This window comes from Sturnira hondurensis, unplaced genomic scaffold, assembly GCF_014824575.4.
Source record: "Sturnira hondurensis isolate 20B ecotype Veracruz unplaced genomic scaffold, ASM1482457v3 Scaffold0016684, whole genome shotgun sequence".
Taxonomy (NCBI): domain Eukaryota; kingdom Metazoa; phylum Chordata; class Mammalia; order Chiroptera; family Phyllostomidae; genus Sturnira; species Sturnira hondurensis.
The window spans coordinates 4205625-4223414 of record NW_028089315.1 but is presented as its reverse complement, the minus strand read 5'-3'; the positions used below and the strand labels follow the sequence as shown (position 1 = coordinate 4223414).

Below are 17790 nucleotides of genomic sequence, written 5' to 3'. Positions count from 1 at the left end.
CTTACTGTTTGATTTATTGATGACTTTTTGATTCTACTCACCCTATTGGGTATGGATTGCTATCTCCTCATGGTTGTGATTTGTATTTCCCTAATGATTGATTATTCTTCGTGTCTTGTCCTGGGTTGATTGGCTGTTCGTATATATTTATTGGAAAATGTCTATTCATATGTTTTCCTCATTTTTAAATTGGCTATTTGTCTTTTTATTATTGAGTTGTAAGAGTCCTTATATATTCTGTTTGAAAATTCTTTGTCAGATATATGATTTACAAGTATATTCTCCCATCCCGTGGGTTTATTTTCACTTTCTTGATTGTGTCCTTTGAAGCACAACAGTTTCAATACTGATAAAGTCAAATGATCTATTTTTTCTTTTGTTACTCACGCTGCTGTTATCATATCTAAGAATTGTTTGCCAAATCTGATATCATGAAGACATACCCCTGTTCCTTTCTAAGAGTTTTATAGTTTTAGCTCTTATATTTAAGTGTTTGATCAATTTTGAGTTAACTTTTACATATGATCTGAGGTAAGGGTCAGAGGATCAGACCTCATTCTTTTACTTGTGGCTATCTAGCTATCCCAGCATTATTCCTGGTAAGACTGTTTTATTTACCTGTTGATAAATAAGCAATAAGTCTTGGGACACTCACTGAAAATCAATTGCCCATAGACATGGGGTTTTATTTCTGGATTCCCTATTCTGTTCTGTTGAGTTGTATGTCAGTCCTGTACTAGTACTGCCCTTTCTTGATTACTGTTGCTTTGTAGCAAATTTTGAAACCAGGACATGTGAATTCTACTCTATTTTTCCTCTCAGATTGTTTTGACTATTCTCAGTCCTCCACAATTCCATATAAATTTTGAAATTCAATTCTCAATTTCTAAAAAGAAGTAAGCTGAGATTCTGATAGAGACTGCATTGAATCTATAGATTTAATTGGGAGTATTGCAACAATACAATTTAAGTCTTAATACCTAAATATAAATGTTTTTCATTTATTTAGATCTTTAATTTTCAACAGTATTGTGTAGTTTTCAGTGTATTTTATACTTTTTGATTTCTAAGTATTTTTCTTTTTGATGTTATTGCAAATCAAGTTGCTTATTAATTTTATTTGTGGATTGTTCACTGAAGGTGTATAGAAATGCAATTGATTTTGCATATTGATCTTATATTCTATGACCCTGCTGAACTGGATCATTAGTTTTAATAATTTCTAGTGGATTATTTTTTTAGGGTTTTCTATATACAAGATCATGTAATCTGCAAATAGAAATCGTTTTAATTATTCCTTTAAAATCTAGATGCTTTTAATTTCTTTGTCTTACCTAATTACCCTAGCTACAATCTCCACTACAATGTTAACCAGAAGTGGCAAGGGTGAACATCTTTGTATTGTTTCTGATAGTAGAAGAACAATCAGTCATTCATCATTGTGACATAGGCTGTGAGGTTTTTTTTTAAATCAAGTTGAAGACATCCCTTTCTATATCTATTTTCTTGAGTGTTATCATGAAATGGAATTGGATTTTTGTCAAATGCTTTTCCTGCATCTATTGAGAAGATCATTTGATTTTTGTTTTTTATTCAAATGATTTATTATATTAATAAATTTTGGGGTATTATACCAATCTTGTATTTCTGGGATAAGTCCTGGTAAGTCATGGTATATAATTCTTTTTATATATTTCTGGATTCAATCTGCCAGTATTTTGTTGTGGATTTTTGTGTACATATTTGTAATCTATATTGATTTATAGTTTTATATTCTTATGATGTCTTTTGCTTTTGTATCAAGGTAATATTGGCATTATACAATGAGTTGGGAAGTACTCCCTCTTTTATTTTTTTGGAAGGGCTTTTGAAGAGCTGCTATTTATTCTTCTTTAGATGTTTGTTGAATTCAGCAGTGACATCATCTGAGCTGAGCAATTCGTTGGGGGTAGTTTTTAACTGAGTCACTTTACTTTTTACCCAGTTAGTGAGACTATATATTCTTGTCAGTTTTAATAATTTGTGTCTTTCTAGAAATATATTCATTTTATCAGTTTTCTAATTTATTTTTATATAATTACTCACAGTATTCAGATCTTTTTATTTCACTAAGGCCAGAAGTGAAGTATTCTCTCATTTCTGATTCTAGTAATTTGAGTCTTTTATCTTTTTATCTTGCTTAGTCTAGCTAAAATTTGTCCATTTTATCGATCTTTTCTTTGTCAATGAATGATTTAATTAAACATCGTTAAGTAAATATTTCTCTGTTAATTCAGTTCCATCATCTGTTGGAAAGAGTATAGTTGTTTTTAATCATAGAAACATTTAGACTCAAATTGCATGTTTGAGGTAGTGAAGATGCAGTTTCCCCGTAGGTTAGTTACTTTTCTTTTTTTAAATATATTTTACTGATTATGCTATTACAGTAGTACCCATTTCCCCCCTTTTCTCCCTCCACCCTGTACCTTCATTCCCTCCAGAAATATTCCCATGCTTAGATCATGTCCATGGGTCATGCATGTGACTTCTTTGGCTTCTTCATCTTCTATACTATCCTTAACACCCCTGTCTGTTTTGTACCTCCAATTATACTTCTTAATCCCTGTACCTTTTCTCCCACCCTCCCCCTTCTCCATCCCAACTGATAACCCTCCAAATGATCTCCATATCCATGATTCTCTTTCTGTTCTGGTCGTTTGCTTAGTTTGGTTTTTAGATTCAGTTGCTGGTAATTGTGACTTTGTTGCCATTTTAATGTTCATAATTTTGATCTTCATCTTTTTCTTAAGTAAGTCTCCTTAACATTTTATGTAATGATGGCTTGGTGATGATGAACTCATTTAGCTTTACCTTGTCTGGGAAGCACTTTATCTGCCCTTCCATTCTAAATGATAGCTTTGCTAGATAGAGTAATCTAGGTTGTAGGTCCTTGCTTTTCATCGCTTTCAATACATCATGCCAGTCCCTTCTTGTCTGAATTTTTTCTTTTGAGAAATCAGCTGACAGTTTTATGGGAACTACTTTGTAGGTAACTCTCTTCTTTATTCTTGCTGCTTTTAAGATTCATTATCTTTAACGTTTGGCATTTTAATTATGATGTGTCTTGGTGTGGTCCTCTTTGTGTCCAACTTGTTTGGGACTCTCTGTTTCCTGGACTTGTCTATTTTCTTCACCAAATTAGGGAAGTTTTCTTTCCCTATTTTTTCAAACAATTTTTAAATTTCTTGCTCTTCCCTTTCTCCTTCTGGTATCCCTATGATTTGGAGGTATGTTTGGAGGTGTCCTAGAGGCTCCTTATACTATCCTCATTTTTTTAAATTCTTTTTTCTTCTTGCCATGGTTGTTGAATGCTTATTTCTTCCTTATGATCCAATTTGTTGATTTGAATCTTGGTATCATCCCCTCCATTGTTGGTTCCTTGTGAGATCTACAGAGATGTCCAAAATTTTGGCATCTTTGGGCCACACTGGAAGAAGAGTTGTCTGGGGCCACACATTAAATATATTATAAAATGTAATCACAACAAAGTCTCATAATATTTTAAGTAAATTTATGACTGTGTGGGATCACGTTCATAAACATCCTGAGCTGCATGTGGCCTACGGGTCTCAGGTTGGACACCCCTGTAGATTTTTCTTTATTGCAATTAAAGTAACCTTCATTTCTTCCTGAGTCTTTTTTTTACACTGTTGCCATACTCAGTGAGTTCTTTGAGTATCCTGATGGTTATCTCTGTGTTGTTTAGTCTTTTTTTTCTGGGGGTTTGTTCTCTTCTTTCATTTGGGCCATATTTCTTTGTCTCCTCAATTTGGCAGCCTTTCTGTATTTGTTTCTGTGTATTAGGTAGGACTACGTTGACTCCCTGTCTTAGTAGCGTAACCTGTTGGAGAAAAGGCACTTGTAAATTGTGTGGCGTGGAGATTTAGGTAATCTCCAGAGTGGGGAGCCCATTTTGCTGCTTTGTGGCTCTGTATAGGGGGAGGGCTTGGAGAGGTGATGGTGCCACTGCCTGGCTTCTGGAGGTTTGCCTGGCACTCACCCTACTTCTAGTCACTTTACTTACTCCCTGTATGTGATTGTTGCCCTTCCAGCTGTTGCCCTGGTGCTGAATCCCAGGGTGGGGTGAGTCTGCGTAAATTCTAAATCCATGCACCCCTTTTAAGAGGAGTCTCCTGGTAATCCAGCAATTTCTTCTGCCACTCGGACGCCCCTGCTTTTTATAGCCAGAAATTATGGGGATTTATCTTCCTGGTGTTGGAACCCTGGGCTGTGTGGTCTGGCCTGGGGCTGGGATCCTTTGCTTCTGAGGTATCCCTTCCTACTTTTATCTACCACATGTGAATGAAGGACTTCCTCTTTTCCCACATCTCTGGCCACACCGGGTCTTTGCATCTCTCTGCCTGTCTCCATGTCTCCATGCCTCCTATCTGCCTGGATGAATGTGGCTTCTATAAATCCTTGGTTGTTGGACTTCCTTCCATACAGCTGGATTTTCTGATAGTTCCAGGTATTTGTTTTGAGGTGCAGTTGCAATTTTTTCTGTAGTTGTGTGAGGAGGTGAAGCATGTTTACTTAGGCCTCCATCATGACCAGAAGTCTACTTACTTTTCTTACAGCTACAGTTTAACTGATATAAAATGAATACAAACCCAAAACTAATCTTGTCCTCTCAGAAACACTTTGTTTTCCTCTCTTCTCTTTATGTTTTAATTTTCATGTGTATTACATTTACATGCATTGAAAAGCACAACACAACAGATATTTTGATATCCATTTCAGTAGTAATACGTGTGTTCAAGAATATGGTGGTCTTTTACATTTATCACATATTTACCACTTTTATTGCTCTCTTTCATCTTAGATTTATCTATATAATAATATTTCCCTTTCACCTGGAGAATGTCAGTTCTTTAAGAGCAAGTCTGCTAGTCACCAGTTCTCCCAATTGTTCTTCATTTGAGAATATTTTTATTTTGCCTCATTCCTGAATGATATTCTCTCAATATAGAATTCTTAGTTGATAGTTTCTTTCTTTAAAGATGTTATTTTATCATCTGGTGGTTTCTTATTAGAAATTCATGGGTATTTAAATCTTCAGATTCTTTCAAGTTTCCTCTTAATTTTTGGTTTTCATCAGTTTGACTATGAGGTTTCTTTTTTATCTTTAGTGATATATTTTGGCATATATGCATATTTAAGGTATATGATGTGATCACTGGTACACATATGTATTATAAAATGATTACCACAATAGGTTAAACACCTCTATCCTCTCATATCTTTAACTTATCATTGTGATAACATGTAAGATCTATTCTCTTAATAACTTTCAAATGTTTAAGTAGTATTGGTAATTATAGTCATAATGCTTTATGTTATTTTCCCAGAACTCATTTATCTTATGGCTAGAAGTTTGTACCCTTTGCACAAAATTTTCCCATTCCCCTCACACCCCACCCTCTGACAACCACCAATTTACTTTCCTCTCTATGAGTTTTGGATTTATGGATACCACATATAATGAGAACATATAGTATTTGTCTCTCTCTGTCTGACAATTTTGCTTCTTCCTTTCCATTTTGGATGTCTTTTATATCTTTTTCTACAGGGGACTTTTTTTTTTTTAAATTGGGAGAGGGAGATACTGGTTAGACAGGAGGACATACTGCCATTAGTTGGGTCTTGTCTATTATCCATTCAGTCACTCTATATTATTTGTATGAATAATTTATTTCCATTGAAAGTAATTATTTATAGGTGAGGACTTACCAGTGCCATCTTATTAGTCATTTTCTGGTAATTTTGTAGTCCCCTTGTTCATTTCTTTCTCACTTTTTGTCTTCCTTCGTGATATTATTATTTTTAATAATTGTATAATTTCCTTATCTTTTGTTTACTACAGGTATTTGGTTCTGGTTATCATGAAGCTTATGAAAACATCTTATATTTTAGGCCGATAGTTTAACTCCAATTGCATAGAAAACTACCCTTTTACCTTCTGTCCCCATTTTTTATGTTTTAGTGTTATAATTCATATCTTTTCAATATTGTGTACACAATAATAAATTACTGTACTCTTAGTTATTTCTAATACTTTTGCCTTTTGACTTTCATACAAGAGTTACATGACTTACACACCACCATTACAATATTATTCTAAATCTGTGTATTTACCTTTCCAGTGAGTTTTATACTTTTATATCTCTTATGTACTGAAAGCATTCTTGCATTTCAGGTTGAAGAACTTCCTTTAGCCTTTAATGTCCAATAATTCATGTAGTTTCTCTTAACCTGATTAGATAATTTTAAATGACTTGTCTTTGAGCTGACAGATTCTGCTTAATCAAATCTGTTGTTAATACTCTTTATTGTATTATTCATTTCATTCATTGTGTGCTTCAGCTACAGAATTTTTGTTTAGTTCTTTTTTAAAAAATAGTTTCTGTCTTCCTGTTAAATTTTTTGAACTTGTTCATAAATTATTTTCCCTGACTTTGTTGTCTATCTGTGTTCTCTTGTGTTCAAGCTGAGCTTCTTAAAAACAATTACCTTTAATTCCTGGGCAGTTTGTAGCTCTCCACTTCTCTGGGGGTGGCTTTTGGGAAATTATTATGTTCCTTTGTAGATGTCACGTTTCCTTTGGTTATTCTTGTAGCCTTGTGATTTGTCTGTGCATTTGTTGGGGCAGTTACCTCTTCCAGACTTTACAGGCTGGTTCTGGTGGGAAAACACCTTCACCTGTGGCTGGGTGAACTGTTTCAGCCCTAGCTCTGAGGTATGCCATATAAGTGACATAATCTCCATGTAGCTTAGGTCAGTATTGGTGCAGATTGCATGTGTCCTCACGGGCTAGGCTTATGGGCATCTGCAACTGCTATGAGTGCTTCTGGGAACTCTTCATCTCTTTTTCTCCCGTGAGGGATGTCATGTCCAAGGGTATCTCTGTTGGTGCTAGGTTTGGCTTGCAGGTGCCCTCACGGTGGTGATGGCAGTGCTGTCTAATGCTTGGGCACCCATGGAATAATGACAGACCTGAGATCTGGAGCATATGTACTCACGGAGCAAGAGCAGCTCCAGGGTCTAGGGCGCTGACTTGCCTGCCATCAGTAATAGTAATTCTGTGCCTTAGGTGTGTGCACACATGGAACAGCCACGGAGCTGGGGGCCGGAACACATGTATTTGTAGAGAACAGTGGCTTTGCGGTCTAGGACAATGAATAGTACACAGTGGTGGTGTGGTGGTGGCTGCAGTATCTGAGATGCAGGTGCATGTAGAGTCACTGCAGATTTGGGGTCTGGAGCACAGGCACACACAGTGAGGTCAATATAGGGGTCTGAAACAAGGATGTGTGTGAAGCAGCCCGGGCTCTGAGGTCAAGGGCATGTGTGGAGTTTGGAGTGGGGGCTGGCAGCCTTGGTCCCAGGGCAGAGCAATAGCAGTCCCTTATGAGGGAGGTACCAGAGCATCTCTCTCTCTTAGGGTCCATGATGGTGATGGCCTCTGGTTACTTCAATCATAAAAGCTGCTGATGTCCTCTGGGGTCTGTGCCAAGGAACACAACAGGGTCCTCTGCTGTGAAAAGTGCTGGGAGTCTGTTGTGATTCTCAGCAGCAGGGATTGCTGGGGTCCTCCACAGAGCAGGGCACTGAACTCCGTGGTGCCACCTGCTGTGTGGCTGATACTCATAGCATTGGCCCTAACTCTTTGTTCCTACTGGTCTTTAGATGTCTTGGCCATGCTAATCTCGCCAGTGATTCTTTCTGTGTAGTTATTCTGGGGTTGTGCTCCACTGTGTGGCTGTAGGTTCTCAATTGGACTCTTGAGCCCTCCCAGGGCTTTTTCATCTGTGGATAGCTGTCTAATTGTGTTTTTGTTGGGGGGTAGGCAAAGGCCAGTATTTTCTACTCTTGCATCTTGCTGCTGTCATTCTCCTCTTCTTAGTGTGGATATTTAAAGTTATAAATTTCCCTCTCAGTGCTATTTTATTGTATCCCATGAGATTTTGGTATATTGTGTTCATTTGCATTCACCTGAAAGTATTGGAAGTATTTTTCATATTTTGATTTATTCCTTGATTATTACTTATGATTGTGTTGTTTAATTTCCACATATTTGTGAGTTTCCCAAATACTCTTCTGTTATTTATTTCTAATTTCATTATACTGTGGATAGAAAACATACTTTGTGTTATTTGTCATCTTTAATACTTACTGATCTTTGTTTTACGGCCAGCATATGGTCTCTCCTCAATAATGTTTCATATGCTCTTAGAAGAATGTATATTAGGTTGTTGGATACAGTTATCTGTAGGTACCTGCTAGGTCTAGGTGGCTTCTAGTGCTGCTCATGTTTTCTACTCCCCTATTGACCTTCTGACTAGTTGTTCCATCTACTACTGGCAGGGGATTCTTGAAGTTCCAACTGTTACTGTTGATTCCATTTCTCCTTTCCTTTCAGAAAGTTCTAGTTTATGTACTTTGGATGCTCTTTCATTTGGCCCACATGTGTTTATAACTTGCTATATTTTCCAAACGGATTATAGAATCTAAGTTTGTGGGTTTTGTAGTCGACATAACTTTTCCCTATATTGTGGACTTTGGGCCAGCTTTTTGACTTTTACTGACTGGGTGTGTGTACAGACAATTAATGGGGATTTGAGAGAGGCTCCTTCAGGGACCACATGCCAAACAACTGGTACCTGGAGTTGGAGGTATCATCGTTAGTTCTCAAAATGGTAAATCTACAGTTAATTACATCTTACTAATTTTATTTGAAATGCAGAAGAGAAATAGAAACAAAACTTTAAGGATGTTGAGCAAAATATATTTTATTCTGTCAACCACATGAAGATCTAAGTAAATAACAGCTCTTATTTTAGGAAGCACAGGAAATTTTGCTTCTTCTATTTTTCAGACTGCTCGGGATCATTAAATAACAGCCTTAATAGAATCTCTGAAACTTCTAAGAGCATTGTACAATATTTGTCAAAACGGTGGCACTTTTTGGAGGGTTGGAATCATATTTATTAAAACATTCCTAATAGGGACAACGGTAACGGATCCATTCTGGGAAACTATTCGTGATCAGATCTTGGGGAAGCCATCTGATGAAATCAAAGAGTGTCACAAACCAAAGCCAGTCCTTGTTCACACTGGAGAGGTAAACCTTTTTGTCATCATGGTGAAATGGGTGTGCTGCTTTTTAAAATTTATGAATTGTTGGATGTGAATGGTAGATCGCTATTGACATGGGAGATCTTACTCAGATATTCCCATATCAAAATATTTACTATCAAAAGTATAGATACTATGCTTCTAAAAATAACTGTTATGATTATTAAATATTGTAACTTTGAATTTTTGTGTGTGTGCTTCTTTTTTAATCTTTATTGATTTTTGAAACATTTTTTATTGTTCAATTAACTTTGAATTTTTGATAAATAACTGAAACCATTGGAACACTGAAGAAGGAAGTATAAGAATAGCATTTGTTTTATTTAAAATTTATTTATGTTATCTCCAGGACAGGAATTCACACAGAATTCTCTGCAGAGAAAAACATCTTAGTGTATAGAAAAAAGAATGTGTTCTTATCTCAACTTTCTCACAAATCAAGCAATGTTATTAACTAAAGCAGTATTCTTTCAATACTCCTTTGGAACATGGATTTTCAAGTTCTAAGTGTCAAAACTTGATGCCAGTGTGTATGATATGAACTGCTGATGTAGAAAATAATTTTTTAAAAGATTTTATTCATTTATCTTTAGAGGGAAAGGGAAGGAGAGAAGGAGAGAAATATCAATGTGTGGTTGCCTCTCGTGAGTCCCCTGCTGGGAACTGGCCTGCAACCCAGGCATGTGCCCTGACTGGGAATCGAACCGTGATTATGTGGTTCGCAGGCCCTTGCTCAATCCACTGAGCTATACCAGCCAGGGCTGATGTAGAAAATAATTTTTAAAGAGAGTTTTTTTCCTCCTCTAATATTCAATGACAATTCTTCAGGAAGAAGAAAGAGAGGAAAGAAATAGAGGGGGAGATTTGACACTAATCTGAACATGGAAAGAGATAGATTCTCTTGGAGAAAACCTGGAAAGTCAGGCAAGACTAGATAACTAAAAACTTAAAGTGCTGTTAGAGCAAGAAGAGAAATGATTAAGTTGAGTGATTTCAAATGATGGAATTAGTCATTTGTTCTGTGTGAGGAAGCTGCGGTACTCTAGGAGAATCTGTGGTTCTGTTACACATTGTGGCTCCACAATGACAAATCCACCAAAACCTCATCTCTGAGAAAGTGAGTCCAGGTTAATGGGACAGTGGCATTTGACATTTGCATGTTCTGACTACATAGAATATTGAGGGTTACATCACGAATTAGAAACAGAATCTGTGATAGTAGGATAAGACACCCAAAACAGCTGGAAACATTTTAAATCTTTATTAAAGCCACTTCTGTGACCATCACATATCTCCTGGGCACAGCAGTAATAATATTCCTAACACCGTGTTTGTGTTTTGGGCTCTTTAGCTGTCAAAACCTCACCCCTGGCACCCAGATATTGTTGATGTTCAGATTATTACTCTTGGGTCCTTGGCCATAACTGCCATCCCCGGGGAGTTTACGTAAGTTCTTACTTTTTATTTTGTAGTTAAAAATGTAATTATTGGGTGTGTATTTCTGTTGGAATCCCTCATCATGGTCAGATGATTCTGCACTGACTCCTTTGTAGCTCACTGTACTGTGTTTGGCAACATTAACAAATATTCCCACCCTCTTTTCGTGGGATCTCTGAAGAATACATCTTTCTATGCTTGTTACTAGTGTGTAACTTGAAAACTTACCATTTCTAATTAAAATGACATGGTAAATTATGATATCAGTAGAAAGACTTGAAATAATATTAAGTACAGATTCTGAAAACAATCAGTTTAGGTTTTAGAAGCATGAAAGAATGTTTTAAGTCAAGTGTTTAAAGACTTTAGTCAGTCTTTCCTATCCTAGTAAGAAGCAATTTCATAGCTTTCCCGTTGCTCAGGCCCTAAATCTTGGAGTTATTCCTGGATTCTCTTCTTTTCAATTTCTACCACTTTCTATCCTTCCGCAAATCCTGTATGTTGTACTCAATACTTTCTGTTACTTCCCCAGTGCCCCAGCTCCCCTCTGGTCTAAGCCAGCATTACTTCTCCCTATCTCACCTCTTGCCTCCTCCCTTACTTCTCTATGGTATTTTATCAATACCACAGCGGGAGGAATTCCTTTAAAACACAAGTTAAGCTGTGTCCTGCTCAAAACTCTCTACCGACTTCCCATCTCACTCTGGTAAATCCTCAAACCCTTACAGTGCCCTACAGGGCCCTCTGGTCCGATTTCATATGGCTCTCCCTCTCCCCTTCCTTCCTTCCTTCAGCCACTTGGGCTTCGCTGCAGTTCCTAGACTCACCAAGCGTGCTCCTGTCCTAGCACTTTTTAACTGAATGGTTCCTTACGCCTGAAACACTTAGTTTCCGGTAACCCCTTGGCCCACTCTTTTATTTTTTCAGTTCTCTGCTCAGATCTCTAATGGAGATGCCAGTTCTGCTCCATACTATGCGGCACTGTCTTCACCCAGCACCACTTCCACCACCACCCCTGCTCCCTCCACCACCACCACCTCACGTCAGCAGCAGCACCAGTACCAGCCCCACCACAATGACTATCGCCATTCCCTTCCATCCTTTACCCCACCTTATGTTCCTCGCACGACTTGTTGCCATCTAACTGTGTAATTTGCTTATTGGCCATCTTCACTCCCTAGAACATTAGCTCCATACTGCTGAAGTGAGCCCGGTAGGCAGGAGGTGCTCAGAGTTTTATGAAGGATTAAATTAATGAATGTACGTTCTTTGAACGCAGAGATAGTACACTCTCTACTTGCCTTAGATCTTATTGACATAGAACCTAACTGATATATTCTGTTGAATCAATGAGTGGGAATTGGTTGTGACCCTTTGCCAGTGATACTCATTGATTCTTGCTCCCTCCTTCAAATGATCTGGTTTCATTTTAGAATTCATTTTGAAGATATGACAGGAAAAAAGAACTCACCTTTAACTTTGGTTTGTCTTTGAGTTTCTACATAATGCATAATTGTGTGAGGAGCCAGGGTAACTTTTAGGCTTCTACTACAAGCCATTCTGTGTACTTTGTATACGTTTGAACTAGGAAAACACTTAGATAATTCTGTTTCCTTTACTCAGGACCATGTCTGGGCGAAGACTTCGGGAGGCAATTAAAACAGTAAGTTGAAAATCAAATAACATCTATGCATTTATATTTGGTGAAGAGAAAAGAATTTCCTGTCCATATGATCTGTTACCTTTTAAATTAATCTGTGCTAAAATTACTAGAGTTTCATACTTCTTGAAAGTATTGGCTAGAGGTAAATGTGAAATATTGATGGTATAAGAACAAATTCAAAAATATAAAGAAGGGAACTATAGTCAGGTTAAAAATATTTTATTGGTATTTGTGTATTGACACTTAAAAATTAATAACGGTTTTATGGATTAAATAGTAAATAATCTAAGTACCTTAATATGTTATAGTTTTATCTAAATAAAATCTAACACATGCTGAGGATTATATATTTGATCTATAATTATGATTTGCTTTATATTCAGGAAGTATTATAAATGGTTCTAAAATGACATAATCAACACATATCTTGTTAATTTGGACTTGGAAATAACCATTGTCTTATTGTCTTTAGTTAGTAACCTACCATTAAACTTTTTAGGAAATTGATGAACTATGTTTATTTTAGTAAAGGGAGATTCTATGTTTGTAAATGTAATCATTGAGATGTACATGGAGCCATTGACTTGTCCAGCTATAGTGCAGAGTTCCAGCTGTCACTTTTACCCAGGGCCCGTGGGTCCATCTGCATTCCCAGGCAGTTTTGATCATTAGGGAGAATATTGTTCAGTGAGACATCTTACACTAACGACTCATATCCGTGACTGTATGTTAAGTATAACTGGGATGATAATACACTTTTAGATGAAGAGTAATTTTACTGGGCTCTGCCTCTCTCCCCTCTCAGGAGTTTGCAACTTATGGGATGCCGAATATGACTGTGGTTATTTCGGGTCTAAGCAACGTATACACACATTACATTACCACCTATGAAGAATACCAGGTAAAGTACAACTTTTTTCTCATTTAGGTGAAATATACCCTGGCTAAGACTATTGTATCAAATGCAAGTTTTCTTTCTAGACTTAATCATGTTTTTGAGAGACAGTTTTGTGTTAGAACAAATAAGAGAATGATAAACCAGAGGTTGTATTTGGAGTTTCAGGTTTACCATTTACAAGTTCAGATTAGAAATCTAGTCTCATTGACTTTCACTTTTCCTGAAATAATTTTTTTTTTTTGTCAGCAGCACTGGGTTGTGGCATACAGTATTCCTAACTCAGGATGTTTCTGCAGAACCTGGGAAAACTCCCACTCAGAGCTGCTACTTACTGGATGCACTAGCTAAACACCTTGCAGATGTCATCTTAAATAGTCCTCACAATAAACCCTGGAGCAGGGTATTATTATATTTCTGGTATAGATTAAGAAACAGAGTTTCAGAGATTTAGTGGAGGCTGCTGGCTAGTAGTGTTTCTTTGTTTACAAATAGCACAGAGAGTAGACCAACTACCTTTTAATAATAGTAGTTAACATGAGAGCAGTTTAGAGTCACACAGTCAATGCTTTCTAATGTGTCCGCATCTATGCCCGGGTGTGTAATCTACCCCTTGGCGAATGTTCAATGATCCCAGCAGTGGAGCCTACTCTGTGCCCTCTGTTGACTTTGTCAAAGGTCTCTCTGCCTTCTCGGAAATTCTGTTAAATTGAGGTAGACTTGGATGGGAGTAATTTTTCATTTATTCATTTTTAATTTATCTGTAACTATTTACTATTTATTATTTCCTCCAATTATGGATGTAGGTGACAAATGACAATATCAGTAGATCTCTGACTTCATCACCAATAGGAACCACAGATATTTTTCATATCCTGAGAATTATTTCAGATCTGGTAATATCTTTTACTCTCATCGCTATTTTAAAATCAAGTAGTTATTAAACCTGCCACTACATCTTTGTTATTCAATAAAGAAGCACAAATATTACTCTGTCATAAAATTGGTTTATTGTTGTTTGATTCATGTATTTTAATCTGATCAGTTTTCTTTGTCAATGCATGCATTATATTTTACATATATAGAAATATTAATCTGAGAGGGGTTCATAGGCCTCAACAGATAACCAGAGATGTCTGTGGTCCAAATAAGTTTAGGAATCCCTACATACTTATCTCCTGGTTCAGGGACATGCTCCTGCAAGTATTAATATTAATCAGTTCATTCATTCATTCATTCATTCATTCCACAGATATGTGTTGGGGATGTACAGTACTAGCCAGTATCTGGGCATAACAGTGAATAAGAACCTGGCTCCCCGTTCACTAGAACGTGCGCTCTTGTGAAAGGGATGCACAAGGTGGTATGAAAAAAAGAGAAAGGGCACCAGTGCAGACTAAGCATTTGAGCACGGGGACTGGCAGATTCTTTGGAAGATGTCACATCTGTCTGAGTTCTTAAGAGTGAGTACGGGCTAATTAGGCAAGTACACGTTTGGGAAGGTGTTTCATACTGAGGGAGCTACTTCTGCCAAGGTCCAGAGGAGCAGACTTAGTACATGTAAGAGTGCAGAATGAGCTGAGTTTCATGGAATAAGCACAGTGAAGGTAGTGAGGTGGGCTAGAGTGAAAGGCAGGGGTTAGGTGAAGAGTTTTATGCTGTGCTACAGAGCTTTGACTCAATAGGGAAGGTTTTGGGAAACCCACAGAATTCAAAGAAAGGACTTCTGTGATTAAATCTGTGATTTAGAAAGATCACTAGGATGGCAGTATGGAAAATGAATTAGAAGGGCAAGTGTGGAGACGGAACTGATTAAGAAGCTGTAGTTATGACTCCAATGAGAAGTAAGGGTGTGATCAAGGTAAAAGCAGCAGAGACAGAGCAAAATGAAAGGATTGAAGAGATTTTAAGGAATGTTGACTTGCAGACTCACAGGACACAGGATGAGGGGGCGAGAGGAACCCAGTGACTGCCAGCTGACCCTGGCGTAGGAGACCAAAAGGATGGCATTCACTGAGATGAGGAATGTTGCAGGGAAAGCTGGTATATTTGGAGTGATGAGTTCCATTTTAGATTTATGAATTTCAGGTTCCTGTGAAACAACCGAAGGCTTGGAGCTTGGGCGAACAGAGATGTGTTGGGTTCTATTTTATAGCTCTCTGGTGGGTAAAATGCTTTTTCCCCCAGATTGTACTATGACTACCCAATTTATCCAGGAGTTACTAAGAATCATTTTTCTTCATTTTTTTCCTCCTGGTGTATCCTTGGGGGAAGCGTTTACATTACAGGTTCTTAAAATAGATATACACTTAGGAGCTAGTAGACTAAATGGGCTGCTTTCAGATTAAATGGGCTGACAGTCCAAAAGGCATCAGCCAGGAGAACCCACTGCTTTTAATAAGTAGTTGATGGGAGCCGTGCACTTTAGCTGGGACATGAAAACACCCCCTCCCTTCGTCATAATTAACCTTGAATTCTGCTAGTTTGAACTACGTGAGCTGTCCAAGCGCTACTCCTCTCCTAAGGTGGGACTCCTCTGTAAATGCATTGAGATATGCAGCCTGGTGTACAACAGGACCCTGTCTTTCCTGCAGGTTCAGCGGTATGAGGCAGCATCCACAATTTATGGACCACACACCCTGTCTGCTTACATCCAGCTCTTCAGAGTCCTTGCTAAGGCCATTGCTACGGTAATCAAAAATTGCATACATGTGCGTCTCGGGGGTGGGGGATACAGAGGGAAGCAAAAAAGAACCTTAGCTGTGAGTGTACAGTTTAAAAAAAAACTTTATATTTAGAAAATAATATATATTGTTATTTTATATATATATGTGTGTGTATGGTGTGTATGTGTATGTGTGTATATATATGGCTATGAGGCATTCCTAAGAAATGAAACAGTAATTTTAGATTCAGTAAATGCCTTTTGGTTGTGGTAGCTTTTTTCATATGTATTATCTTATATTATCTTCACAATCATTATGTAAAGTATGGAAGTCATCACTTTTCCCCTCTTTTTCAGATGAGCACATAGGTTTAGAGATGATGATAAGTGATCAGGCTTATGATCACCAGAACCAGGAGGTTGAATCAGCACTCTCTAATCCTGGCTAGCTTCTCTCCAGTCACTTCAAGAGCTGAGTGGGTCATCAGTTCTAAGACGCCCATTTTCCCTGTTACTACATCTCTGAAATGGGGCTGGTTCTTCCAGTCAGAGGAGTCTTATAACTATTGCCATCATTTTACTTTCTTGGTGGTTCTAAAATAATAATAATTGTTATGTCAATAGAATCTTAGATTTGATGAAGTTCAACAATACCTGGGAACGCACATACATATTATATCTTCCTGAGATACTCACACTTAAGCAATTTGACCTAAAGGAACTCCACTTGTGGAAACCTTTTCTTTGAAAAGTTACTTATGAGGCTGTACTCTGTTGTCAGATTATTAGTCAACAAGCAGGATAAAGAGTTAAAATAATAAACAGACCATTGTGTAATAAATACCACATAAGTCCCAATAAGGCTGTGAAACAGTTACGGCATAGCAAAGATAATAAATGCCTTTCAAAGGAAGAGCTTGGACATATTAAATGGGAGCAAAGGACACTGCCGTTTTTATAGGTCAAACAGTTGAAGATTGGCAATGTCACGTGCCTCCTCCTAATTAGTTGCTTATTGTGTGTTTGAAGTTTCAATACAAGGTATTAGGATATAGTTGAATTGTTTCATCATAATGTTCTTAATTTTAGATTTGATATTTTTTTCAAAGAAGAACTTTTGTATTTTTCCTCATAGAAGCTGCAACTACTTGTAGAATATTCAAATTATACAGAAAAAATATAAATTTATAACCCAACCCTGGAGAGGACTACTGTCTAACTTTCTTTGTAGGTGTAGGTCTATAGCTCTTCCCATAGGAATAGATTTCTCAAATTTTATAGTGATTTTTAGGAATAAAAGTATGAGTCATCTGGTGAAATTCATTTGACAGAATTTCATGGTTATGTATCTAAGACTAGCTACGTGATCTTAAAAAACTACTGAGTATCTCCGAGCCTATACTCTCATTTGTAAAATGGAAATGATAACCTGTTACATCCTAGTGTAAAGATTAACTATATAAAGTAATTATGAAAGTACCTTAACTACTGATAAAGGGCTATTTAAATTTGAGGATTTTGCATTAAATTTAGCATTTTGATGACATTATGGAAGGTAGCAAATTTTGTGGGAAACACAAAACAGTCAGTGTACAGACAGACTTTAACCTTTAAATTAAATACATATTTGTGATATTATTTAATCAGCACAGAGGAGAATTTAGGAAAAAACCTTGGTACTGATTCTAGATAAAAGAGGCTCAACACTTTTTTAAAACTTAGAATAATTACGGTGTCATGTAACAAAGGCTTATCATGTGTTGGGCTCCTTTTCAAAGACACACAGGTAAAAATTGGTTGTCCTAGAATCTGAAGCTGTGTAGCCTCCTTCCATGCTTACACTCTGATCACTGGACTATACTGCCCGGGGGAGTAAAAGTGTTGCTGGCCAAAAGTGTCTTCTAGTGACAAAAGTTTAAATTATGCACACCTAGGCTCACATTTTAGCAAACCTCC

At 37.1% G+C, this 17790-nt stretch overlaps 1 protein-coding gene across 2 annotated transcripts in view; it reads left to right on the top strand.

Moving 5' to 3' along the window:
• ASAH2 (N-acylsphingosine amidohydrolase 2) overlaps positions 1-17790 on the top strand; it is a 70575-nt gene that overhangs the window by 40626 nt on the left and 12159 nt on the right. For both annotated transcript variants that reach the window (XM_037066922.1, XM_037066923.1), the window contains exons 13-17: positions 9045-9160; positions 10526-10620; positions 12235-12274; positions 13080-13175; positions 15764-15859. In XM_037066922.1, coding sequence (XP_036922817.1) covers positions 9045-9160; positions 10526-10620; positions 12235-12274; positions 13080-13175; positions 15764-15859 — 443 coding nt within the window. The remainder of the gene's footprint in view (positions 1-9044; positions 9161-10525; positions 10621-12234; positions 12275-13079; positions 13176-15763; positions 15860-17790) is intronic.